Source organism: Mustela nivalis (assembly GCF_964662115.1).
Source record: "Mustela nivalis genome assembly, chromosome: 16".
Classification (NCBI taxonomy): domain Eukaryota; kingdom Metazoa; phylum Chordata; class Mammalia; order Carnivora; family Mustelidae; genus Mustela; species Mustela nivalis.
Genome location: NC_139035.1, coordinates 64,055,030 through 64,082,660, shown reverse-complemented (window position 1 = coordinate 64,082,660; position 27,631 = coordinate 64,055,030). Strand labels below are relative to the sequence as shown.

The 27,631-nt window shown below is 45.5% G+C and overlaps 1 protein-coding gene and 1 long non-coding RNA gene across 2 annotated transcripts; one reads left to right on the top strand and one right to left on the bottom strand.

Annotated features, from left to right (window-relative positions):
• Nucleotides 1-1,572: 1,572 nt before the first annotated feature.
• Nucleotides 1,573-27,362, bottom strand: CD84 (CD84 molecule). The gene is made up of 8 exons (XM_082704312.1): nt 27,171-27,362; nt 13,506-13,856; nt 9,303-9,554; nt 8,849-8,968; nt 8,184-8,216; nt 5,882-5,979; nt 4,830-4,889; nt 1,573-3,242 (listed from the first exon to the last, which is right to left on the bottom strand). The coding sequence occupies exons 1-8, from the start codon at nt 27,214-27,216 to the stop codon at nt 3,177-3,179; spliced, it is 1,026 nt and encodes a 341-aa protein (XP_082560438.1). The 5' UTR covers nt 27,217-27,362; the 3' UTR covers nt 1,573-3,176.
• On the top strand, nt 12,377-24,100 carry LOC309850411. The gene is made up of 5 exons (XR_014304223.1): nt 12,377-12,763; nt 14,277-14,403; nt 18,863-18,957; nt 19,580-20,392; nt 23,206-24,100. It is a non-coding gene; the product is annotated as an uncharacterized lncRNA (long non-coding RNA).
• Nucleotides 27,363-27,631: the final 269 nt, after the last annotated feature.

Here is a 27,631-nt window from a genome sequence, read left to right as displayed (position 1 = left end):
AGGATTGTGAGTAAATACATTTCTCTTATTTAAACCACCCAGCCCATTGTACCTTGTTATGGCAAACTAATACATGTGAAAGAAATTTCCTTGTATTCCTATTCTGTTCACTATTTTTAATCATGACAAGGGTATTGAATTTGGTCAAACATTTTTTTTGCATCAGTTGAGATGATCATATGGGTTTTTTTTTTCACCCTTCATTCTATTAATCTGTTCTATTGCATTCATTTTTTTTTTTTTTTTAATGTTGAACCATCTTTGCCTCCCAGGAGGAAATCCAAATTGGTCATGATATATAGTCATTTTCATGTGCTGCTGCATTTGGTTTGCTGGTATTTTGTTGTTAGTACCTTAGGGGCTCCTGGGTGGCTCAGTGGGTTAAGTGCCTGCCTTCAGCTCAGGTCATAATCTAAGGGTCCTGGGATGGAGGCCCATGTAGGCTCCCTTCTCAGCGGAGAGTCTGTTTCTCCCACACACCCCCACCCCAGCCCCCTCCTTGCGCGCGCGCTCTCTCTCTCTCACTCATTCTCAAATAATAAGATCTTTAAAAAAAAAAAAGAAAAAAAACCCCACCACACCCACCAGACCAATCAGGCTCCTTCCTTCCTTTGCCTGGTTTCCAGAGTGGCCCAGACAAGCTCCTCTCTTGTGGGCGGTGCAATTTAGAGCGTTCTATAGCTTTTCAAAAAGCATCACATTTTAATTCAGCTTCGCTTTCTTTTTCCGAGAGGCATTTGCTGCGCGGATCCTTCCTCCCGTTCTCTGTTCCCTGTTCTCCGTGGCAAGCTCACGTGCACCTGCCGGTGCCGGGTTTGTGCTGCCTTACCGGTACTTGCCACTAGAGGGCCCTGCCCCTCGAGATTGCAATTTCAATGAAACTTCGTAAAAACGGACCCATCTTGGTGTGGTCCATAAGAACACACATCCATTTTGCAGAAGGAGAATCTGAGAACCAAGCCCTTAGGGGACGGGGTGAGTAGCTTATATCTTCATTAAATCAGAAGACTAGGGAAGAAAGTGAGAGATGGGAGCTTGGTGGTCCCAAGTCCCAAAGGCCACATGAAGAATTCCTGGGCACTGGTTCCCTTCCAGGTTTGTTCTCGTGCAAGACCCAAGGAACACTTGCCTCTGGTCCTATTCCTTCTCCACTTGCCATCGGGACTGTAGGAAACTAGCAATCTGACTGGGTGAGCGCACCAGGAAGGAGTAGGGGCAAGCTAGAGAAGGACCGTGTTCAGGAGTGGTCCCTCAGCTCACATGAAGGTGAGGAGCCACGCTTTTAAAGGGGAAACCCAGCCTGTTCAGTGTCCCTTTGGAGCTTCTCCATCCTTATGATGTGTCTCTTTGTTTCTTCCCTGGTGTTCCTCCCCGGGTGACTGCCTTTCACTCACAGGTGGTTCATTGCTTCCGGTGATGTCTCCACCGGTCTTAACTCTGAAAGTCTTTTCCCTCCAAAGTGTCCTTACGCTGACGTCTGCGTTCTGACATTGAAGGCTTGCCGTAAGGGGATTCCGCTATGCATCTGTCTATCAGCGCTTGAAACATAGACCTTCTGTTTGAGCTGGCTGGTCATTTTCAATTCTATTCAAAGAATTTATTGCTCACAAGCCTGGTGCAGGGCACGACGTTGGCTGGTGGTGGGTGCACAGGGGAACAAAACTCTCATCGTTCAGGGTCAGTCTCGATGGGTTTGAAGTCACGGACCTTGCCCTTCAGCATGCACAGTATGGAGGGATGCAAGTAGCCTCTGTACTGTGAGGCAGAAGGAAATGAGTTGCAGTGATTGATATAAGGACAAAGTGGGGGAAGGGAGGGCAAAAAAGCCATAATTAATTTGACCCATGATGCCAGGGAGAGCTTCACAGAGGAGGTGACATTTGAGCTGAGCATTGATGTGTGTGCAAAGGGCTGGGGCCGGGGGCACACACTGAAGCAGAGGCGCTCTGCCGTCAAAGACAAGGGACGGTGAGTGTGCCCCGTGCATCTGGGGCAGTGCCCTGAGCACATCACACAGATCCAGCCTCCGCTTCTTTCTTGGGCTTTCCTCAGTGGGATGCCACCTGTCCATTTCATTTATGGCCAAATCCTACTCTTCCTCCAGAGCCCAGTTTCAACCCACCTCCAACCCTCCAAGCCCCACCTCCTTCAGGAAGCTTTCCCTGATTTTGCTAGCTCCTGCCACTCCCTGAAACGTGTAATTCAGCATTGAACACGAGTGCCCATGCTTGCCTTGCACAGAGCAGCTAGACCAGAGCGGACATTATGCTCATCTGATACTTTGGGGGTCTTGCAGCCCCCAACACAGTGCTAATGGTGGTCAGGGCTAGACGGTGCTATGGACCCATTCACTGGGACTAACACTTCCCTTCTACCTACATACAGCTCATTTCTGCTGCCCAGTCTGGGATCGTTGATGGGGATTTGGGATTTAGCTGGCCGTGGGGGCTCACACATACGGGAAACAGTTCTTCATATGATCACTTGAAAGTTCTGCTCAGCCGCGGGCGATTCCTCCTCAACGCTGGTAGGAAGGGCATGGACATCTAACCAGAGTGTGAAGTCCATGATTCTTTTATGAGAATCTTACGAGGCTTCTGAAGTAGAGCCTGAAGAAAAATGCCCCAGCTGTCTAGTCCCTATGGAAAGAGCATTTTCCAACGCTCCATTTGGAGAGTGTGTCCACACAGCTGAGAGCCACACCACCAATGGCTTCCTATGCGACCCCGTCAGGCACGGGTGGGCTGGTCCAGCCAGCTGTCCCCTACACAAAAGTTCCTGGGCAAAGGGGCACAGAGAGGCTGAAATGCAGCCCACACTCCATTCGTCAAGCCATGTGCTTGGGAGGCGCTGCATCTGCCTCAGGGAAAGGGTGCTTTTGTCTCATTTGTCGCTGGGGCTGTGTAGAGTTTGGAGGCTCTGCATCAGGGCTCCTCACAGACATTGAGTGTGATAAGAGCATCTCAGGCGGTGTGCCGCCACGTAGCACAGGTGTGCAAAGTATCAGTCTTTCTTACATCGGGGGTTGCTGGGAAGGGTCATCACCTCCAGTCACAAAAAGTGATGGCTTCAGTCTCCATGTAAGACATGCGCAAAGAAAGCCTGGGTCCGGGGCATCTGCTGGGCTGTCGATGGTGGCTGAAGCTCTGTCCGCAGGGAGAAGGCTGCCCGGGAGCCTAGACCACATTTTCATAGGCTGAAATCCCAGGAGGTTTGCCGTCCTGAGTGCTGGTTTTCCCCATCTGTGCACAAGAGGGAGTTGGAGCGGCAGCTTAATTGAGAGATGCTGCATGGGAAGCCGGGCCCCGGGCAGTACCGGGACAGAGAGACAGCCCGGGCCCCGGGGAGATGCTCCGGTTGCCCACTTGCAAGCGCTTGGGGAGTCAGCAGTGGAGCCCAGGGAAAAGGCAGCAGAAGGGAATGGGGGTGTTTGCATTGATTTGATGACGGGCTTGGGCAACACCAGGCTCAATCCACCCGCCTTCCTTGCTCCTGGCTGAGCCTCAGCTCCTTCTGAACCCCCACAAGGGCACCCCACGTACTAGGGAGCTAACTCCACCCATGTCCTCTGTTCTAGTTATGCGGACAGACCTAGAGCCCTCCCCACACCCCACTCCCAAGCAAAGTGAACCCGACAGGACAGGGAAAAAATTCTTCTCAAATCACCTAATGAGCAATCAATAATTGCTACCCACCTCATCTAGAGGATGTGCTTTGAGATGCCGCAACCTGCGCCGCCCTGGTGAATCCCTCCCGTGGAATCCTCGCTAATGTCTCCTCCTGTGTCCTTCCCCAACCTGCAGATCCCGGCTCACACCTGCGGCCCTGCCCCTCCCTTCTTCCTTCCCCTTCGCCTGTTCGTTGTCCCTCCGTTGTCCCTCGGTCTCCTTCTCCCTCCTTCCCTGTCCTGAGCACGGAGGGAGCGAAGACCCTTCTGTCTTGTGCTCCAGGACGCGGGCTTAGCCCCACACCCCAACCACCCGAGCACGCGTTCTCTTGCAAGCCTCCTGCTTCTGCAGCTCACAGATGCCCTCTACCGAACCAGCTCTTCATTCTCATTCCCCACCCATCAGCGGCCCATTTCCTAATGTCCTCTCCCGCTCTTCATCTGTTCTCTCGACTTTCCCTTCCCCCAGGCCCCCGGGTTCCTGTTTATCTTTCACAATGATTTTGCTCAGCTATCACACAGGAACACTGACAAAACATTTGATTCCCCAAGACACCCCAAAGCTGTCCTTCGGACTGCAGCAGAAATGAGGATCCTCACAGACAGTGAGCGATGCCCCAAACGGAAAGTCTCACCTGCCCTCTATGCATAGTCCAGAGCAGGACATCGAGGCACAGGGCACTGTGCGTGTCGCTGCTCCATTTCAAACTGTGGTGCAGGTTGTACACTGTGCAAGTCAGCTGGCAGAGGAAGTGGGAACTGAAATTCAGCCTGTGTTCTATCTACTTCCCCGGGCTAGGCACCTGATGTGGGCCTGTGTCTGTCCAGAGGGGGGCACCTGGTTGTCTGATTTTATTCTCTGAGCCCACATGGCCCCAGCCGCTTGAGAGGCTAGAGTTGGAACCCCGCAGTTCAGAGGCCCTGGGGCTCCTGCATTTAGAGGCAGGCTCAACACCCCAAGTGAGCCAGCTTTTGGATGGCCACAGACCTGGAGCTAGGTTCTGTGCAGGGGTGGAACACTGTGGGCCAAGGTCCTCACCAGTTAGTCCTGAGAGGGACAGAAAGAAGCACCAGGAGAACCAGTTGGCCCCTGCTCGGATGGACAGGGCACGGCAGAATGGCTGGAACAGACAGGCTGGGATAAAAAATCAAAAGGATTTACCTTATCCATCTGCAGTGTGGCGTAAACCCTGTTCACTGGGTCTTCGTTGGCAGGGAGCTCCTGTAAAACACCCGTCTTCCCCTCAGTGAGGGGCCCAGGCAAAACCTCATGAGGCCTCTGCCTGGCCTGCTGCCCCCTGCTCCCACTCCCACCAGGTCACCTCCGCTCCCCGCCTCCGCTCTGGTTCCATCCAGCCTCGAGAGGCCCAGGGCAGGGTGTGGGGCGGGAGGAGTGGGTAGCAGTTGGGTAAAACCCTCAGGAGCCAAGAGGAGGGGTTTGCGTGGTTCACGCTGGGTCTTGCCCACTGAAGATTTTGGCTCTGGACACCTAGTCGCCCATCAGCACAAGCTCAGTGCTGGCTGGACCAGGCGGACCTCCGCGCCCTTCCACTCCTGTCGGCTTTGGGGGAGCAGGCCAGGGCCTGGGAGCACAGAGGAAAGTGGTTCAGGGTAGAGATGAGGGCAGGACAGGCAGGTGCGGGGCAGGTGGGAGGAGGGGGTGTCGCTGCCAGACCACGAAGTTCAAGGGGACCTCTCTTGGGGCTCCTGGGTGGCTCAGTCATTAAGCGTCCGCCTTCAGCTCAGGTCATGATCTCAGGGTCCTGGGATCGAGCCCCGCATCGGGCCCCCTGCTCAGTGGGGAGCCTCTCCCTCTGCCTCTCCACTCTATTGGTGCTCTCTCTCAAATAAACTAAATCTTAAAAAAGGAGGGAATCTCTCTCAGTTCTGTTCCCATGTTGGTGGCCACCCAGCAGCCCTCACCTCTCACCTAAACAGTCCCCCTGCTGTTTGTCCCTCGTGGAGGGCACCCCACTCCTACCTAGTCAGGCCTCTCACGTCACCCAGAACCAGACCCCCGTGTGGAAGCTGACGGCCTCTACCCCTGGAGGTTGCTGTGCAGGGACGACCCTGTTCCTGTCCCCACAGGGGGACTCCTGGCATCATTTCCCTGACATGACGGTGCTTTGTCAGACCCTCTGGATCCCTGGCCTGCTGCCCCCAACCCCCTTTCCCTGGGGGTGGTGTGAGGACCGGTGAGTGGCATTAGCTCACCTTGGACGGGGGGATTTCATCGTAGATTCTGCCCTCTGCTGGGGGGGCAGCTCTGGTCACCATGACGTAGGTGTATATTGTTTTCTTCGAGGCCGCATCTGCGCCACCCAGAAACATAGAAACACAGCGTGTGAGAGGCGGATGGGATTTAGAGATGACTTCTTCTGAGGTTCTCTTTCTAAGGTAAAGAAATGAAGCCCTAAAAGGTCAGAGGGCTAACATCGCCTTGAGACGGATGCTCGGGTCCTGGGACGGCCTCTCCCTCTTGTCGGGATTTCACGCGGTGTGGGAGGCCCGAGCTCAGGCCTGGCTCACCCAGGGCTCTACTCCAGAAGCCACAGGAGGCTGACGAGGCTCTCCCGGCCCGGGCGGGCAGTCAGAGGCAGCCCCGCCCCGCAGGGTCTCGCATGGCACCTCTGGCACATGGAGCTGACGGCCTCCCCTGGGCTCACTGTCCTCGCATGTGAGGGTCTTGGTTTTTCTGTGAGGTTGATTCTCTCTAGTTACACACTGTGTCGGGCTCCTTTGCTCCCTACCTTCCTGTGACTATCTCCAGGGAGAAGCACAGAACAGATACTCTACAGACATTCGTTGTCTGCTCGATTGAGCCACATGGTAAAACTCTGATGAGAAGCTTCCTCTGTGCGCCGGGCTCCGTGGGAGGCAAAGGCCACAGAGACAAGTCTCTACTCTGAGGAGTTCCTGGGCTGACGTTAGCCAAACTATGGAAAGAACCTAGATGTCTATCAGCAGATGAATGGATAAAGAAGATGTGGTGTACACACACATACACACACACACACACACACACATACACACAGTGGAATATTATGCAGCCATCAAACCCCCAAATCCTGCCATTTGCAACAACATGGAAGGAACTAGAGGGTATTAGGTTAAGCAAAATAAGTCCATCAGAGAAAGACAATTATCACATGATCTCTCTGTTATGAGGAATTTGAGAGCAGAGTAGAGGGTCTTGGGGGGTAGGGAAGAACAAAATGAAACAAGATGGGACCAGGGAGGGAGACAAACCATAAGAGACTCTTAATCTCAGGAAACAAACTGAGGCTTGCTGGGGGTGGGGGGTTGGGATAGGGTGGCTGGGTGATGGACATTGGGGAGGGTATGTGCTATGGCGAGTGCTGTGAAATGTGTAAGCCTGATGATTCACAGACCTGGGGCAAATAATACATTATATGTTAAAAAAAAGAATTCCTGAGCTGAGGCAGCTGGGTGGCTCAGTCGGTTAAGCATCTGCCTTCGACTCAGGTCATGATCTCAGGTGTCCTGGGATCAAGTCCTGCATCGGGTTCCCTGCTCAGCAGGAAGTCTGCTTCTCCCTCTCCCATTCCCCCTGCTTGTATTCCCCCCCCCTGTTATTTCTCTCTCTCTCTGTCAAATAAATAGATAAAATCTTAAAAAAAAAAAAAAAGAATTCCTGGGCTGGTAAAGGCATCCGTCCCAGTGTGCCCCTCTTTTTGTTCCTAGCATGCAACATTTTAGGGCAAAGTCAAAAAGAGCTGTTTCAGGGATGCCTGGGTGGCTCAGTTGGTTGAGCAGCTGCCTTCGGCTCGGGTCATGGTCCCGGCGTCCTGGGATCGGGTCCCGCATCGGGCTCCTTGCTCAGCGGGGAGCCTGCTTCTCCCTCTGCCTCTGCCTGCCATTCTGTCTGCCTGTGCTCGCTCTCTCCCCCTCCCCCTGATAAATAAATAAAAACTTTAAAAAATAAAAATAAATAAATAAAAGAGCTGTTTCAGGGCAGCAACATATCCACAAATAGCAGCGAGCTGAGTGGCACTACCTCCGACTCGCCAAGAGAGTCAGCCCGGGCACTCTCTGTCATCTCATTGGTAGATGAAAAAAGTAGCATTGCTTCCTTCCCAAGAGACCGTGAGGGATTGGAGACAGAGGTCTCTTGGAGGAACCCTGAAGATACCTACGGCCTCCCCATCGGTCGCATTTGAGTTAAATTCTCTGCCCTGGAAAGCCTCCTTCCGTGCCAAAGCTGGATGGTCCGTTGTACGCATCGTGCTGATATTTACTGAGTTCTTACTATGCACCAGGCTCCAGGCCAAGTACTTAATGTGGGTGATTCCATTTAATCCCGAATACGTATGTATGTCTGTTTTACCACCCACAAAACTGAGGCTTGTGGTGACAGATCACTCATAGCAGATAAATGGTCAAGCTGGGACCTTCGGCCCAGACCTCCACGAAACAGAAGCTGAGTCTTAACCCATCTGCCGTGAACTCATCACTCTCAGTTGTCATCCGTGGAAACTCGTGGCTGAGAACTTACCAGAGTTCTTACTGAAGGGCTTCAAGAAGGAACCTGAGGAATCAGACCCAAAGGAGAGTCAGGAACATGGAAACAGATGTGGAGCTCTCTACACCCAGGCTTGTTACTGTGACTGGGGGGAAAGGAAGATTTGGGGAGATCGTGGGGGTAGGAGGAATAGGAGGGCATAATGATCCTTGAGGGGGCCCAAGATTAGGTTTTCTGCATTGCAAATAGCACAATTACAGAAGGATCCAGAGGGATCTAGTGACGTCCATGGAATGAAAAGTTAGTACATGTCCGTCAGGGACTCTCCAAAGTCAAAATGTGGAGGAATTAGAAGGGACTCAGGATACCCTATAATTCGAATCTCATTTTACATGTGAGAGCACTGAGCTAGAGAAGGAAAGACACAGTCGTGAAGCACAGCTCCTCCGTGGCAGTAGTGAACTCACACCCACATTCTGGGCCCACCAGATACTGATGGCAGCAGGAGCGGATTCCGGAGCCCACTCAGAGCACTGGCGTCCAGGGGTCAGCACTCCGGAGAGGGTGCGGGAGTGCGGATTGGAGGAAGGCAGACTCCCCAGAACAAGGCACCTCTCTACCCCACCTTGGATAGATGACTCCCGTCCCGGGAAGAAGGAAGGTGTATTTCCACATTTTACCTTCTGGAGAAATCCTACCTTCTCCTCGTTTGCGCAAAAGGAACAAAAGCACCAAAGGCACGATGAGTATCAACAGAAAGAGCCCGGCCAGCGCGCTCAGCAGCCCGATGCGGCGAGAACGGAGGCCTGTTGCAGTGTCTGGAAACAGAAGAGACAGTGAGACTTGGCCACACTCAGGGACACTGTCAAAAGGGGTGCCCGCCGGGGGGTGCCACAGCTCCAAGGGAAACTGGACTTTCTGGTATTCAAAGTCAGCGTTAGAAACAGTCAGAGGGCCAAGCAGGGGCTGCCTCAGAACACCGCAAACACCCGGCCGATCTCAGACAGCTCTGGCCTCTTTTCCAGGCCCCTGCGGACCAGGCCTGGCCTAAGGGAGGGGCACCCCCCGGGGAAACAAGGAAACAAGGCCCAGTTGAGGCCGCTCTTCCAAGTGGGTCTTGGAGACTTCAGCGGAGCCGACGGCGCCGGTCACCTGCACAGAGCTGCTGGGCAGAGATGGAGTCCGAGCTGTTGCTGATGGGGTTCTGGGCTGTGCACGTGTAAGTCAGCTCCTGGCTGTCGGGGGTCCGGGAGATCCGAATGACATTCCCCGTCTCCCCCAGAGGACTCCAACTGTATGTGACGTTCCCTTCTTCTTTCTCCACGGAGCACGTCAAGGTGACATAGCAGGTGCTGTTCAGAGACGTCATTAAACTCTGCGTGATTTGTGGCTTCCCAAGCCGACCTAGGACAGGGAGACACAGGTGTCCGGGCTGAGCGGGAGCTAACCTCTCTCAGGAGAGCCAGCTGTTGGGTTCTCAGAAATTCTTTCAAGAGGGTTGTTAAGTGCAGCCATTGTGAAAAATGAAATGATAACAACTTACAATAAAATAAATCACGTTTTAAAAAAGCTAATACGGACTCAAAATTCACTGCCTTCTATTTTTTTGGCCAGTTTGCTGTTACCTACGCTCTAAGTGATTTACATCTCTCAGATCTGTCTTGTGTAATGATACACACAAAGTCTTCCCAGTTGTGCAAGCTTTAAAACATAGTAGGAGTCTTTACACCACAGAAATGGACAAATCAGGGGGTGCTCGGGTGGTTCTGTCGGTGAAGCGTCCGACTCTTGATTTCGGCTCAGTTCCTGATCTCAGGGTCGTGAGATGGAGCCTCGCGTGGGCTCCGCACGGGGCATGGAGCCTGCTTGGGATTCCCTCCTTTCTCCCTCTGTCCCTCTTTACCCTCCCCTCAAATAAAAGAAATTGGCAAATGCTCAGACCTGGGCTGGGTTGACTGGTCTACAGATTGTCACTCTAGACTGGAGAACACAAGAAGAAACATTAAAGATGAAGAAACCTTAAGAACATTAAAGATGGTCAAAGTCGATTAGACTTCAACCTGCCTCCTGTCTGTGGCCGTTACATTGTGAGGAGCGCCAAAGAAACTAGGAAATATTCTTCCAGTGTTTGAAAACCATTATCCGAGCCAGCAAAGAAGTCTCTTGCATTGACTTGCAAGGTCAGGTCTGAAGTATATGTTTGTTGGGTTACTTTTTCCTTATTAGCTCAGTTCACAAAACTATCTGCCAGTATTCCCGTTGGCTTCTTCTTCGACACCTGAAGCCTGGGAAGGAGAAACGTTCAGCAAAATTCAATGAAAACGTTCTGTGCATATGGCTAGCTCTATGGGATACACAATAAAGATCGGTGTATATTTACAACCATTTATGAAATCATGTGCCTCACGCCCTTGGGGTCACCCATGCCATCAAGAACCAGTGCACCGCTGCATGAAAGTCTCTACGAAAAATGTTTTGGCTGTGTTTTCTGGTGTGTTTTCATGGAGTTGTTTTGTGTTGTTCTAAAGTGCCACAGTAAAAAGTTAAAATCCCTTCAAAAGTTCATTTAAAAAGATGTTTTTACAAAAGCAATCAAAAGGTTAACTGTCCAAATGGTAAGCTGAGCAATTACGGAAGAGCAATTATATTTAGGTTGAAGTTAAGAGCTATCTGGGGCTGGCAGAAGGAAAGGGAAGTTCTTCCCTTTACTGGCAGATAAGAAAGTGCCCATGTTGCGAGTTGGTAAATTTAGTTAATTCTTGGCCAGGCTGCTGTGCTGGGCTTTGTTCCCTCTATCCTAGCCACGTGGGGAGGGCTCAGAGGGAGGGGGCATGTGGCTTTCTGGTTCATGTAGTATTTTTAAAGTTGTCTGTGCCTGTAAGGAAGTAGAATATGGTAAGGAAGAATCTATAAATGTTTTTCATTCCAACCGCACCAGAAAGCCTGGTCCTGTGAGTCTCTTGGAGGGATCTACTCCAGACCAGAATTAGTGGTGACTTGTGAAAAAACTCCTAAAGAAGTTTGGAGTGACCTTGATGTGCTACAACAGTGATCAATACAGAACATCTACAGCAAAAACCAGCCAAAGTGTGTGTGTGTGTGTGTGTGTGCGCGTGCGTGTGTGCGCACGCTCGTGTGCTTTTCTTTAGAAACTGGACTTACAGGAATATTCAAGTCTCTGCTTGATATTTACTTATTTTTAGAGAAACTCTTTTGCTGAGTGTCAAGGTGGGGGATAGTGGGAAAGATAGGATCCCATCTCATTCTTGTCAGCAGGAACAGAGATGTTACCTGCATCAGGCTACTGGGCAGAGAAGAAGGTCAAGGCTGTGGCTCAGAGTGGGGAAGCCCCTGGGGACCTAGATCCGACCAGGCTCTGCTGCTTTCCAGAAAGGGGACACACGCAGCCTCACTGAGGTTTAGCTCCACCCCTTAAGCACTGATAGAATTTGCTCCTGCTAGGGTTGTTTGTTGTGAGGACTAAATGAGCTGTTGTGTTTAAAGAGCACCGAATACCCGTCTCCGTCCATCTGCCCATCATCTGTCTAGACATATTAATTATCTATGGGAAAGACAAAACAAGCCAGCAACAGGGACTGCCTCTGAGAAGGGAGAGTTGCAATGCGCTGTGTATTGTCTTTGACTCTGTGCATGTGTTGTGTAAATGTATGTGATCTCTACATATTTTTTAAAATTAGGTGGTAAAATGGCAGACACACAGAGTTCAGTAAGTGTCAGTTCTGTCTCATTATCTTCTCCACTAACTCCCCCAGAGGTACAGATTGTGTTAGCTAGGCGATCTGGCTTTCTCTGAGACTTTCCGGTGGTCTGCTCTACCTGCACATGGTATAACACCTCCCAGAGATTGAGTGGGGAAAACTGAACATATAAAGGGATGAAAGCAGGGGCGCCTGTGTGGCTCAGTTGGCGAAGCATTCCACTCTTGATTTCAGCTTGGGTCATGATGTTGGAGTCCTAGGATTGAGCCCCATGTGGGAGCTCTATGCTCAGCAGGAAGTCTGCTTCTCTCTCTCTCTCTTCCTCTCTTTCTGCCCCTCCCCCCTGCTCACATGCACTCTCTCTAAAATAAATAAATAAATCTTTTAAAGAATGGTTAAAGTGTTTAATGTTGTGTTACATATATTTTTATCACAATAAAAATTTTTAAACAAATAAATGAAAAAATGAATTTACCACGTGTTTTCCTTCTTGGGCATTTATCCTGCAGAAGCTTGTACATGAATGTGCATAGCAGCTTTATTTGTAATACTCCCAAGCTGGAACTAACTAAAATATCCCCTCATCAGTGAATGGTTAAACAGACTGGTCCGTCTACACCATGGAATACTACTATCCAGCCATAAAAAGATAAAAACTACGGATACTTGCAATAATTAGGATGACTCTGAAATTATGCTGCGTGAGAAGAGCCAGTCTCAAAAGCATATGCATATGCATGAGTCCATATATGTGACACGTGTGAAATGACGTAATGTTGGGCGTGAAGAACGGAGTAAGGTCTTCCAGGAGCTGGGGAGGGAGACGGTGGCTCTGAACGGCTGAGGGACTCTTGCAGCAGTGGTGCTGTGGTTCAGGACCTTGATCGCATGCAGGTGAGTAAACTCTGCAAGCTACGCGTACACTTACACATAGAGGAGACCCCGTACACCTGCTGACGTCTGAATCCGCTTCCTAGGGATGCCTGTGCTGGCTTCCTGGCTTTGATACTGTCCTATAGTTACACAAGATGCCACCACTGGGGGGACTGGAGAACGTGCACACAGAACCTCTTCTTTTTTTTAAAGATCTTATGTATGAGAGAGAGAGACAGAGAGAGAGCATGAGCAGAGTGAGGGGGAGAGAGAGAGGGAGAAGCAGATTCCCCACTAAGCAAGGAGCCCGACGTGGGGCTCCATCCCGGGACTCCAGGATCCTGACCTGAGCCCAAAGCAGACGCTTAACCGACTGAGCCACCCAGACGCCCCTCCCTGCCTGGCTTTTTACACCTCTCTATGCATCTACACTTATTTTAAAATAAAATGGATTTTGGTTGTTTTTTTTTTTTAAAGAAGTGCTTTCCATACACTATCTCACTGGATCCTCTCAGTGACCAAGGGAAGTGATTGATTATTCACATTTTATAGAAAAGAAAAACCAGACACATGGAACAACCTGCTGACTGAAGGTTACATTGCTAAAAACAAGCGAAATCACAAGCTCTTCATTAGTAGTGATGTATTTACGTATGGATCTACAGGTACAGAAAGAATTAGGGACATCAACAAAGAGATAAAGGCGTTCTGTAGATAGCAAATTTGCAAAACAAAGCAAGCCCTTTATCCTTGCACTACTTACGGAAGACCTGAAGGTTGAAGCGCCTGGTGGTGGTGATGAACACCCCTTCAAAGGTCTTTGTATTTATGTCAGCTTTGTAGATGCCGGAATCTTCCATCCTCAGATTACTGATCTCCAGGTTGTAGTTCTGAGAGGAGACATTTATTCGGTCATTATAATTTTGGTGGGTCACAGTAACTTTGGGTGCTGCTCCTGCATCTCCTGGCGTTATGAAAGCAACAGATGTCTCAGAGTTCCAAACGATGTTGACAACTTGCTGTGATTTTTCGATATTTAAGGGGAAAGTGACCAACTCCCCCTGTATCCCAATCAATGTGACGACATCTGTGTCACTTCTGTCTGCTCCCAGACCTGGGGACATAAAGAGAAAACCATTGCCGTTTCCCTGTTGCACTTTTTAGAGTCTCCTGTCTCCCAGGCCTGAGTCTCCCTGAAGAGCTGCCCAGATGCAGCTCATCCAACCTCTGGAGGGGTTTTTTTGTTTTTCTTTTGTATTTTTGTGGGGTTTTTGTTTGTTTGTTTTTTAGGTTTTGTTTTGTTTCATTTCGTTTTTTGTTTTTGGTATTCTACTCTACATATAATATGTTATGATGGCTAAATTTTCTAAGGGATTCTCATTAAAAAAAAAATGAAATTTCCAGTGAATTTCAAGGGGTCTATTTCATTAAAAACATTTATCTGGACTTACAGACCAAAGGGTCTACGAGATTGGGGGGGCAAAGACCATACACCTCCAGAAGGTTTGAGAATTAAGGGTCTTTCTTTCCCAAGATCATATTGCCAAGCGACGGAAGAACTGGAACAAGAGCCTGGCTGCTGTGGTCTTTGCAAAAAGAAAGCTACTTTTATACCTTTATTTCCGGAAGATACAGGCCTATAGTGCTTTGGAGGTTCTAGAGTAAGTATTTCCCAAGTTAATGATTTGGGGAGGTCTTTTTTGTTCCCTACTCTGTCTCCAGCCTCTAGACTAGTCCATGACATGTAGTGGTTGCTTAATAAATATTTGTGGAATGAATTAATAAATGGAATTCACTTACGTGTTGCCTAGAATCTCTTGGAACAGCTTCTGATGTAAGCAAAATTCATTTATTCATTCATACATTTATGAATGAATGCATGAATTTTTTTCAAGGTCAGCCTTGTCCCAGATACTACAGCAGGTAATTATTAATCAAATGTCCAATACAAATGTTTGCTGAGCATCTACTCTTTTAAGTGCGATGCAAGGAGCTGTGGGATACAGAGGTGAGTGAAAATGGATACAAATTTCCTGCTCTTTGGAACTTCACAGTTAAAGGAAGAGATCAATAGTGAGCAGATCATCACAGATGTACAGATATGATATATATAGTTGACTCTTGAACAACACAGACTTGAACTGCGTGGGTCCACTTATACATGAAAATTTCCTGTAAATACAATGCAATATTGTCAACGTGTTTTCTCTTCTTTATGATTTTCTTAATAACATTTTCTTTTCTCTAGTTTACTTTATTGTAAGAATGAGGTCTGTAACACAATAAAGCATACAAAATATGTGTTAACTGACTATTATCAGTAAGGCTTCTGGTCCAGAGTAGGCTGTAAGTGAAGTTTTAGGGGAGCCTGAAGTTATACATGAATTTTCAAGTGCATGAGGGGTCAGTACCCTCAACCCCTGCATCGTTCAAGGTCAACTGTGTAAGTATTATGGTGCTTTGAGAGACAATAACAAGGAGACTTGACCTGTTACTTTCTAGTAAAAGCTGAAGGATGAATGCTTTTAAAATCCAATGTGAGGGGAATGAGAAGTTTATTTTTCCTCTCGTCTCCTCTTTCACCTTATGAAGATAAACTGACTTGATACCTAGTTTGTAAAATGAAAGGCAATATAATTATAAAATGGCCGCCCTTGCCCTCCAGCCTAGTAGCTCCTGAATGAGACTAGAGATTGCTAATAAAAATCTCTTTCCTTTCAGACCAACCAAGATTTTGCCTTAGGAGGACCATCCCAGGTCATGCATGATGACTTAGTTGGGGTGGGTTAAGTACAGAAGAAGATGTAACGGGATCTTGGGGGAGGGAGAGACTAAGGACCTGCACCTACAAACATTTATTAGGTGCTAACTATGTGCCATATGCTATGCTAGAGGCTCAGGGAAGAATAGGATGTGGCTGCGGTGCTGAGGAGCTCACACCCTGGAGAATAAGACAAATGTGTATGCAAGTAAAAAATAACACAATCTGATGAGTGCTAAATGGTAAAAGCAAAAGAAACAAACCACTGGGAACCAAAGGAGAGACTAAGGCTGCCTTCAGGGCAAGAGTCATAGTTTACAAAAATCCAGCTTCTTGAATATTCTCTCCAGATAAACTGTTCCATTGGGCTATGGGGTGTGGTAAGGTGCCCTTGGTGTGTGCCAGCCTGAGTCCCTCTCAGACATGGGCATGCCACCTGGGCCTTGAGCTCAGAAGGACTCTGAGGTGGCTTTAAGGCTGCTGTGCCATCTTGAAAGACTTACTATTGTTTGGACAAGGACTCCTCTCCCCCGCCCATTTTCATGTTGCCATGGCTTCTGCAAATTACACAGCTGATCCTGGTGCCAGGTAGCCTGTGTCTTGCGGAACTTTTTAAAATCAGACCCTGGCACCTAACTGCCATTCTGTTCTGTAGATAAAAGTTAAATGTGTAAAGAGGATGTGGGTTCTCTCCTCAAGCCCCAGGAAGTGTGTAGGCGAGTTGTGAAAACAGAACTTCTTGGGGTTCATGGCAGTTGGGTAGCCACAAGGCAAAGTGTGTGTCGTGTTGTTGTGACTTATCCCCCATAGCAAGTCTTTCAGGGAGTGATGTGGTGCATCAAAGGGCGAGGGAGAGGAGCACTGGCAGGTAGATCGGACTGGGGAAAGTCCTGCAGCCCCTCTTGCTGCTTGCATTGTTGGTGAGAATCCTGGACTTACTGAGGAAAGGCTAGGGATCACCCATGTACCAGATGCAGCCTTGGTCACCTCCAGACCCTCTGACTGTGGTCTGAGTCAGGTGGCTGGGAAGACAAGGAGCCTGGAGGTGTGGGTGATAGCACTTCTGATTAGAAGCTGACTACCTTCATAAAGCTACAAAACCTTTCTGAGTCTCAGTGGCTCCATCCATAGAATGGAAATAATAACCATAAAGTTTGTTCTACCTAAGTAGTAACCAGAAAATCATACAATAGGAGTGGAATGTCTTGTGGCCATTAAGGCACCATGCATGTCAGTTGTTTCTGGAGTTAATGATGACAATGACTCTCATCTTCATCATTTGCTTCATCATCATCCTCATAACTGCTACATGCCTTTGAAGGCTTCCTAGGCCACCCCCATGATGGCCCGGGGCGGGGCTGGGGGGTAGCAGGACCATACTGAAGAATGTATAAAGGGCCATTATTAAGGGCTAATTCAAGAAAAGCCTAGAGAGATAGTTTTAGGTACCACTCCACTTGATGGACTTTATGCTTAAGACTTCAGGTTTTAAAAGAGAATCTCCATATTGAGCTACCTCAATATTTATTTTTCTAGGTGCTGTAATATAATGCAAGTGCTGTAATAAAATGTAGGTGCAGGGTATATATAATATACTAATGACATAATATATATTATGTATTAGTTTATATGTTTTATATTTGTATATTATGTTAATTATATATAATAATATATAACATAAGAGTAATATAATCCATAAAATCCAGTAATATAATATAAATGTAAACATTATATTAATATTGGAAGGACCTAAGGAAAACCCATCTTCAGAGAGAACTTGTAGCACAAAAATGTCTTGAGGACTTAACACATAATGGACTAGGCAAGTCTATGAGAAAACCAGTTCTCTGACATTTTTTAGGAATTTCATAATTGCTTAGGAAATAAGATACACACACATTCACATAACTCTTCTTTGAGAAATGAGGTAGTAAATGGTAAATTCATGTAATGGTAGAGACAGTAGTTACAGTACAAATACGAAGAAAGGAGAGATCACTTTGAATTATAGTGGTTAGGGGAAACTTCTTCTTCTTCTTTTTTTTTTTTTAAGATTTTATTTATTTATTTGACAGAGATCACAGGTAGGCAGAGAGGCAGGCAGAGAGAGGAAGGAAAGCAGGCTCCCTGCTGAGCAGAGAGCCCGATGTGGGGCTCCATCCAAGGACCCTGGGATCATGACCTGAGCCAAAGGCAGAGGCTTTAACCCACTGAGCCACCCCGGCGCCCCTAGGGGAAACTTCTTAAAGAAAGTAGAATTTGAGGAGGATTTTGAAAGAGTGAATAGAATTTTACTGAAGAGAAAGGGAAAGGATGAGTGTCTCAGGTCCTGAGTAAAAATTTAGAAGCGGGAGAACATGGGATGTGGGTTGAATAAATATAGATTTGCATAACAGAGTAGAAAAAGATAAGGTGGAGATACAAATCTGGTTTAGGTCTGAGACAGCCTTGAGTTTGAGATCTATATCACAGGCAGAGGGGAGCTATTGAAGTTCTTGAGGATGAAGATGAAAATGATATTTTAGGGTCATAGTAATATAGTAATGTTGGGTAGGAAGAATAAAAAAAGAGAAACTGGACTTGAGAGACCATTTTGGAAGCTTCTATAAGCATCTGGGCATGAACCAGAGGATGATAAGATGAATGGAATGGAAGTGCTGAATTTGAGACACAGTATAAAGAAAGAGAGGGAGTAAGGAGGAACCTGATAGAATTCAGTTGTTCAACAATATATTTTGAGCATCTACTTTGTGTCAGTGAAAACTGATAGATACTGGAAAACTGGCTAAGATTATGCTGAAAAAAAGTCCCAAGGAGAAAATAGGTTTAGTGTTAGAAATATTGAATTTGAGGGGCGCCTAGGTGGCTCAGCTGGTTAGGGGTCCAACTTGTGATTTGGGGCTCAGGTCGTGATCTCAGGGTTGTGAGATTGAGCTCCACATCAGGATCTGTGCTGGGCACAGAGCCTGCTTAAGATTTTCTCTCTCCTCTCCCTCTCCAATGTAAAAAAAGAAATACTGATTTTAAGATTATGTTGGACCATCCTGGTAAGTAGTTGGAAGGATGGAAGATAAGGAAAGAGAATGGTCTGAAAATATTGCTTGGGGGTTGCAGCCAAATCTGTTGGTTATTTTCCAATGTTTGTTCTCTCCTTTATTCTTGGTAAGAGAATGCCTAATTTTTAGCAAGGCATATGGTCACCCAGGATAAAGACTACATTGTCCAGCTCTTTGCTAGCTAACTTTGGTTATATGACGAGATTCAGGTCAATGGGATGAAAGCAAAAGTGTTGCATATGACTACTGTGTCTTCAAGAAGAGGGTATTTTGCTTTCTTCATCTCTTTCTTGCTTCTTGCAGGCTGAAATGCTACGACAGCTAGATCTCAGACACACATTTTGGATCGAGAAGAGGAAGCCAATACTGAAAATGGTGGAACCGAAAGACAGAAAAAAGTATGTATCTCTCACTGCCTTGTCAACTATTCAATCAATGGAACTGCCGACTCCAGACTTCTTCACATGGGCAAGAGTTCTTCTTCTTCTTCTTTAGACTATTCTCATTTTTGAGAACTGTCGCTTGCCTTTGAACTGAAATCCAAGTAGATTATGAATCCTCCCTCCGCAGAGAAGAGGTGATGGAGGGAGAGATGAGTTATTCAGGAAGCTTAAGGCTAAAGTCCAAGGCTTCTTTGTGAACGGTCACAGGGAGGCATTATCAAAAGAAACGAAATAGAACAAGTGGCAAGAGAGGCACCAGTAGTGGACAATATCATGGGACCCAAGATGAGAAAGAGTCTCGAGAAGGAGATTGTCACAGATGTTTAGTGATTCCCAGTGTTCAAGTGGAATAAAGACTGAAAATGGACCCTAGGTTTGTCCATTAGATGGTTATTGATGACCCATGAGAATATGGTGCAAGTGAGATGATTTCAGTGGAGGCTAGAGTCTAGAGGATTGAGAATAGAATAAGTGCTAAGTAAGTTGAAACTCCTGACAGTGAAAGAAAGGGGATGAAATAGAATGGTAGTTAGAGAAGCTGGCAAAACTAATTTATTTTATTTTTGTCTTAATACAGAAGAGATTGCCTGCATATCTATGAACAATTAATTTATGACAGAGAAACCAAGGACATCTAATGGGTAAAGGACAGTCTCTTCAAAAAATAGTTCTAGAAAAACTGGATAGCCACATGCCAAAGAATGAAACTAGGCCGTTACTTCATACTGTAAACAAAGATGAACTCAAAATGGATTGATGACTTGAATGTAAGACCTGAAACCATAAAACTCCTGGAAGAAAACAGAGGTGGCAAGTTCCATGACATTAATCTGAGTGATGTATTTGTAGATCAACACTAAAGAGAAAGGAAACAAAAGGAAAAATAAACAAGTGGGACAACATCAAATTAAAAAGCTTCTGCACAGTGAAAGAAACCGTCACAAAACAAAAAGGGAACACACTGAATGGGAGAAGAATTTACAAATCATATATTTGATAAGGAGTTGGTATCTGGTATATACAAAAGAACTCATACAACTCAACAATGAAAAAACAAATGACCTGACTAAAAAATGGTCAGAAGATCTTATTTTCCAAAGAAGACATATAAATGTCCAATCTCACTAATCATCAGGAAAAAGTAAATCAAAACCACAATAAGATATCATTTTATACCTGCTGGAACAACTATTATCAAAAAGGCAATCATATGTGTTGAAAAAGAAGTGAAGAAAAAGGAACCCTCTTATACCATTGGTGGGAATGTAAATTGGTGCAGTCATATTGAAAATAGTATAGAGAATCCTCAAAAAATTAAGACTAGAACTACCATATGATCCAGCTATTCTGGGTAATTAACTGAAGAATATGAAAACATGAGTTCAAAAAGGTATATATATCCCTATGTTCATTGCAACATTATTTACAATAGCCAAGATAAGGAAATAATCTAATTGTTCATCAATAGATGAATGGATAAGTGGACACGGTATACACACACACACACACACACACACACACACACACACACACAGGAATATGTATATATATAATTTATAATATAGTATATATAATGGAATACTATTCAGCCATAAAGAAGAATGAAATCTTGTCACTTGCAGCAGATGGGCCTTGAGGCTATTATGCTGATTGAAATACATCAGAGGAAGACAAATACTGTATGATTTCACTCATATCTGGAATACAAACAAACAAACAAATACTACAAAAACAAACTCATAAATACAGAGAACAGATTGATGGTTACCAGAAGGGGTTAGAGGGTGGGTAGGCAAAATGGGTAAAGGTCAACCATATGGTGATAAATAGTAACTAGACTTTTGTTGGCGATCACTTTGTAGGGTATACAGATGTCAAATAATAGTGTTGTACACCTGCAACTTAAATACTGTTATATACCAGTTTTACCTGAGAGAGAGAGGGAAGAGGTTAGTTGGGGTAGGTGGTAGGGAAGAAGACCGTGTAGAAATTTCCCTGATCAGCCCTACTCTAGGTTAGGTGCTCTTACTCATGGGATCTCTGGAACTCTGTTTTTCCTTCACGGTACTTGCGATGTTATGTGGTGGTCATGAGCCCCTATGTCTGCTTCCAGACATCGTGAGTGACTTGAGTCCAGGGTCTATACCTTTCAATCCCCAGACCCAGAACAGTGCAGGAACACAGACCACCAATGCTTGTCATGGAACAAAAGATGGAGGCAGGCAGTGGAAGGCATAGGTTTTCAATCAGAAGATGTTCATGCCTTGTCTGAGGTGGAAGGGGATAATGAGATGATGAGCAAAAGGACAGAGTATTTTTAGGTATTGTTGGGGCTGGGGATAGAAGAAAGGCTGCTTTCTGAGGTGAGGCAACACAGGTTTGAGCCAGGTGGGCCTATGCTCAAGTTCAACCCCTGACATTTACTGAGGTCCTTGTCTTACTTTACTACAAGATGAGATGTAATAATACCCACCCCACAGGAATGTCTGAGGGCATCTCGAGGTGCTTAATACACAATGGATATTTTGGAGTAGAGAGAATGAAATAGAAGACAGTCATGCTTGAGGACCTGTATCTGCTCAGTAATGCAGAAGGTGAAGCTCTGCTAAGAGTGAAGGGATGAGCGTGGGGTGAGGTAGGACGCGGAAGGTTGAGGAGCACACGTGTCGAACCCAGGTATATTTGAATCCAGCTGTGCTATTTTGAGAAAATTATTGAAATTCTCTGATTCTCAGGTTCCTCACCTCTCAAATGCGGATAATTATTAAAATTCAGTTATGAGGCTGTGCAGTTAACACAACGCCTGGCACATATACATGGTAGTCCTTGTTATTATTTTGATGCATGTAAAAATTCTGAGGAAATGCTACTGTAAGGAACATCCTAGGGAGTCAACAAGATATCGACTAAGGGGAAGAAGCGGTTGAGGAAGACGTGACCCACTTTTACCACATCTCCCAGTGACTGTGATTTCCCGACTTCATACACCAGACCGGAGAAGGGAGCGGTGAAAAAGACAACACTAGAGGAGAAGTAAAGCAAGAAAGGGCCGGCACCTCAGGGTGTGGGTTTGGGTTCACTTAGTGAAGAAGAACCTAACTGCATGAGCTTGAGACCTTAGGAAAGTTAGCAACCTCTCTGCGCTCAGTTTTATCAGTTTTAAAATGAAGTTAATAGTGGCACTTACCTCATGGATGTATTATAAGAGTTAAAGGCGTTAATATTTATAAATTTCTTAGAATGATGCCTGGCGTTTACTAGGCACTTGTAACGTGTGTGCTATATAAAACAAGACCCATGGTTAGAGAGATGAAAATAATACCCCAGTCAACTCTGGGGGAAAAAGGAGAGTCAGAGCCCTGGAGTCCAGAGCAGAGATGAGGAAGAATGTGTTGCTAATTACAGCCACCTGACCGCTCCCCTCCCCCAGCTTCCTTAGGATCCTTCAAGTAAGCATTTCTTGGGCTTTGGGGACACTAGCTCACCATTCCTCCTCTCCTTCCACCCACTACTTCCGAGATCAGTAAGTGGGGGGAGAACCTCCCCAGATACGGCAGGCACGGAAGGGTGGATGGAGATGATTGCATCCTGCACTCCTCAGGGTAGAATGGGTTACAGCACGTTATACTGAGTGAAAGGGAGTTGCGAGCAAAGAGGAAGCAAAGAGTTGAGCAGCCAGTTTTGTGTCGTTCTCCATGAGGGTGGAAAGTCCTTTGTCATGAGTTTTTAAGAAAAGGAACCCACCACCCCACACAATAGTACACTATTATCTACTAGATTTTTTTTGCTTTCTTTTTATTTTTTTCCCCTAAAGGTTTATTTATTTATTTGGAGAAGAGGGGCAGAGATAAGAGAGACCATCCTGAAGCAGATTCCCCGCTGAGTGCAGAGCACAGTGTGGGGCTCCATCCCAGGACCCTGAGCCTACATCAACAGTTGGCTATTTAACTGACTCCGCCACCAAGGCGCCCCAACTTTTATCACCGTTTTTGAGATCTGAGTTGACTTGAATCTGTTTCTTCAAAACAAAAAGAAACACACAAGTTCTCAAAACCAAGATGGGATCCTGGCCAGCCACTGTTCTATTACTATTTCCTTCTACTGTTATATAAACAAAAATTGAGTATGACAAAGAAAATATGGGTACATAGCGCCACCAACATCAGTCTCCCAACTGATTGCTCATACCTCTTTCTTTTCCAGCTTCCCCACAGGTGAGCTTAGTAACCCCAAACTTGCAGGTTCATTCTTCTCCAAGGTTCAAGACAAGAAAGATTTGATTCAGGAAGCACTTGAACAGCCTATATCCACCACAGAATCTTGAAGCCCCTTTGAAGGCATGCTGTCCACTTGGCCAATCACCATGCTGACCTCCAGAGAAGCTTCAGTGCACCAAGCTGACGAGGTGTGTCTCTCCTGCCTCCTACAAGTCTTGTGTTAGCACACTGATGCTTCTTCCCACCCTCTATTTGGGAACTGGATTTTTGAGCTGATGTCTTGATATCCAGTTTCCCCATACATAATGTATTTTTCCATTTCTATAACTGGGCTTCTGCTTTTGAGACCTTTCTGAATATCTGTGGTAAGAGTCTTCTCAAACCTCTTTCTAGAACAAAGGCTTTATCTTTATCTCAAAGGCTCCTCTTTACAAAGACTTTGGACTAGTGGCAAATTGGATCTCACCAGGACCCTTTTCAGCCATGAAATCCTGTGTCTAACGCCCAGGACAGGACTTACCTATCAATGGACAGACATCCACGTGGGCCTACTCACCTCTTGGACTTCTGATTATCAACTTGATTATCCAGAATGCTTCTACTGTGCTACACATTCAACAGGATACCAAGACCTTGTTGATATTGGACATTTGCTTATTTTGAAGAAGCTAATTCAAGTCAACCCACATCATATTGATATGATGGGGTACTTGAACTATATCTGGATATGCTCCTTTTCTTGGATATTCTGCTTTGGGGGCCTCTTAAGCTTCTATTATTGGCAAAGACCTGCCCACGAGTCCCATTCTCTATCTGAATAATCCTGTCTTTATGGGAATAAATAAATAAATAAATAATAAATCCAGTGACAAATCTCAAAATGTGATCATGGTTGATAGCAGGGGCAGTATTTTTATTCCATTTCAGCATCAAAGACAGCAAAGGCAAAGACAGCTTTGTTCAGTGGTTAAGTCTAAAGGCATTGGCATTCAAATCTTATCTCCTCCACTTTTTGGCTAATTGACCTCTAGTTTTCTGTGTTTCATCTGTTAAACTGGGGTCTTGGTAGTGTTCATCTCATATGATATTGTGAGGAGTAAGGTTAATAATAAATATGACTACTTAGAGTAATGCCAAACATGTCATCATTGCTTCATAAAATGGTTGGTTATTACCATTATTGCTGGGGGAGAGGAGACAGGAGCCAGGTGAAGGGTTGAAGAAACCGAAGAAAGAAAAGCATAGAGAAAAGGAAGAATTAAAAGAGTGTGAGAAAGAACATATAGAATGGGCATGGAAAAAAAGTGGTGGATTCTTCCATCTTTCACCCTAGAGGGTGGGTGGCTCTGCCCTTGCAGAGGCAGTCAGAATCATAATCACAAGTCAGGATAAGAAAGCAGAATTTGGAGTGTATGACTATGAGTCTTAGTTCTTTGAGAAAACTTTTCCAATGTGGAAGAGTCATGAGTTTGAGTACCCAGACTTCTCTTATCTCAGTGATTTCAGAGGAATTCTATTGGATATGTCTCTTGCAAATATCTTCTCCCATTCAGTTGGTTGTCATTTAGTTTTATGGACTCTTTCCTTCACTGTGCAGAAGTCTTTTATTCTGATGTAGTCCCAATAGTTTATTTTGTTTTTTGTTGCCTAGTCTCAGGAGACACATCTAAAAAAATGTTGGTAGGGCCAATGTTATAGACAAATTATTGCCTCTGCTCTCTTCTAGGGTTTCTATGGTTTCATGTCTCGCTTTTAGGTCTTTGACCCATTTTGAGTTTATTTTTGTGTATGGTGTAAGAAAATGGTCCTGTTTCATTGTTTTGCACAGAGCTGTCCAGTTTCCCCAACACCATTTGTTGAAGAGACAGTCTTTTTCCCATTGCATATTCTTGCCTCCTTTGTTGAAGATTAATTGGCCATATAACCCTGGGTTTATTTCTGGGTGCTCTATTCTGTTCCACGGATCTATGTGTCTATTTTTGTGCCAGTGCCATACTGTTTTGATCACTCTAGCTTTGTAGTATAACTTGAAGTCTGGGATTGGGATGTCTCCAGTTTTCTTTTTCTTTTTTAAGACTTCTTTGTTTATTTAGGGTCTTTTGTGGTTCCATATACATTTTAGGATTGTTTGTTCTAGTTTGGTGGAAAAAATGCCGTTGGTATTTTAATAGGAATCACATTCGATCTGCATGTGCTAGCACTCTGCAGAGCATCAAGAAACTGAAAACCTAATGAGAGGAAGGCAGGAAGGGTGGAGCAGAAAGAGCTCGACCCTTGGCATCGAGGAACTGTACAAATTTCCAGCCATACACATATCAGGTTGTGAAACTTCAGGCGAACTGTTTAACGTGAATCTTAGTTCATACGTTTTCTGTGTATAATGGGATTAATATCTATTTTTGCTTACTTCAATGGTCTTAGTGTGGCTCAAGTAAGAATATAGGCATAAAAGTTGCAGAATGCTTTGCAAATTAAGGGGCATCAAATGTCACCCTCCAGCCCTTCTCTGGAAGACTGGGGACATCCTTAGATTTTTCACTTAGCTTCTGTCCAACTCTCTTCCCCTCTACTTGCATTTTTGTCCGTCACGTCAGGGTGGTCAGCACAAGATCCAGAAAGCTGTCATGCATAGTTGGTGCAATCTCCATGAACCTCAAATTAAAGGAGTCACAGTCATGGGACTTAATTAGTCACATGTGACTATTAATTAAATAGTCAAGTCAATTAAATAGTCAACTATTAACGAGTCAAATTAAATAGTCCAATTAATGAATTAATGAGACTTAATTAATCAAATAGTCACATGTGACTATTAATTAAATAGTCAAGGGAACCAGAGAGACAAAGGTGTATTGATTCTACCTTTTTAGGAAGTCCCAACCCACTAGATTCTCTGTGTTCTAACACATTCCAGGAATTTGCTAGTGAGTTTCTCAGAATGGATAGGAGAGACTATAAGTAGATTTAGAAATGCCAAGCATAGCAGTGCCTGGGTGGCTCAATCAGTTAAGTGTCTGCTTTTGGCTCTGGTCATGATCTTGGGGCTCTGGGATCGAGCCCCACATCAGGCTCCGGGCTCAGTGGGGAGACTGCTTCTCCCTTTAACCTCTGCCTGTTACTCCCCCTGCTTGTGCGCTCTCTGTGTCTGTCAAATGAATAAATAAAACCTTAAAAAGAGCCTACTATAAATAAATAAATAAAATCTAAAAAAAAAGAAATGTCAAGCATAGTCAACTTTTATATAGAGAATATAATTGTTTGGATTTAGCAAGAAACTGCAAAGACAAACCCCTCCTAGATCTGTGTTGATGTTATACAGTTTTCTTCATACTAACAACAACCAATATCCATGTGTCCTTATAGTTTACTGTTCAGCTCTAAGAAAAACAAAATTTCAAGTTCATTTCTTTTGTGAGAGCTAACTTACTTATGAAATGGAGATAACAGTTTCTTCCTCATTTACTTTGGAGAGTTTCTGAAGAATAGAAGCAGAGTAATAACTCTGTGCTTTGAAAATAAAGGGGACTTAGAGAGATGAAGATCTTACAATGATAATTAAAGGTAAGCATTACTCTAACCTGATAGAGTAATGAAATATAATTTGGAAGGGCGTATCCCTGTCAAAAACTATGCACCCAAAAAGAAATGATTTTAAGTTATTCATAGTTTTAGATGATACATTCTTTTGCTGGGCTTTCTGGGTGGGCCTCCCAAGTGCGGACTATTCCGGACAGGGTTTGCAGACTGGGCACAGACAAATTCAGAAACAAACTTGAAAGCTGAAAAGCAGTTAGGTTTGGATCCTGTCTCTCCCCAGACCGTTGAACACTTTTTGAGACCTAGGGTGTACTGGTTAAAGTACACGAAGAGGGCATTTCAATGTCTTCTTTACAGGCAATTTCTAAATCTTAACAGGAAACTAGGAGAGCATCGACAAGGGTCAGAACTCACAGGTTTGCAGGCAAAGGAGCAAGATCCACAGGTAGCGCTGAGCCATGTCCTTCTAGACTGTAATCCTGGGTGAACAAGAAGATGTTCCTCCAACAGAAAGCCTGTTGCAAGTAAGCTTCCCTGCTCAGTTTATAGCAACCACTAAGAAAGGAAGTGTGAGCGAGCCGATTGGAGAAACATTGGTCTATGTGTTACGATGATAATTTTTTTCCCATTATATAATACACAATGCTTAGCATTAATTAATTATTTATTCGGGAACTATTTGTTGAACGCCTTCTGCACACCAAGCACTCGTCTGCAAATGGACACTAGACAGAGCAACAGGACGACTCTTCCCTCTCCTGTCATGGAGCTCATGTTCTTGCTTTTAATTTAATTGCAATTAAATAGACAATTCCCATATGTCTGCTAAGCGTTGCAAGAAAGAAAAATACTGGGAACTGGGAGAGCAGCAGGGG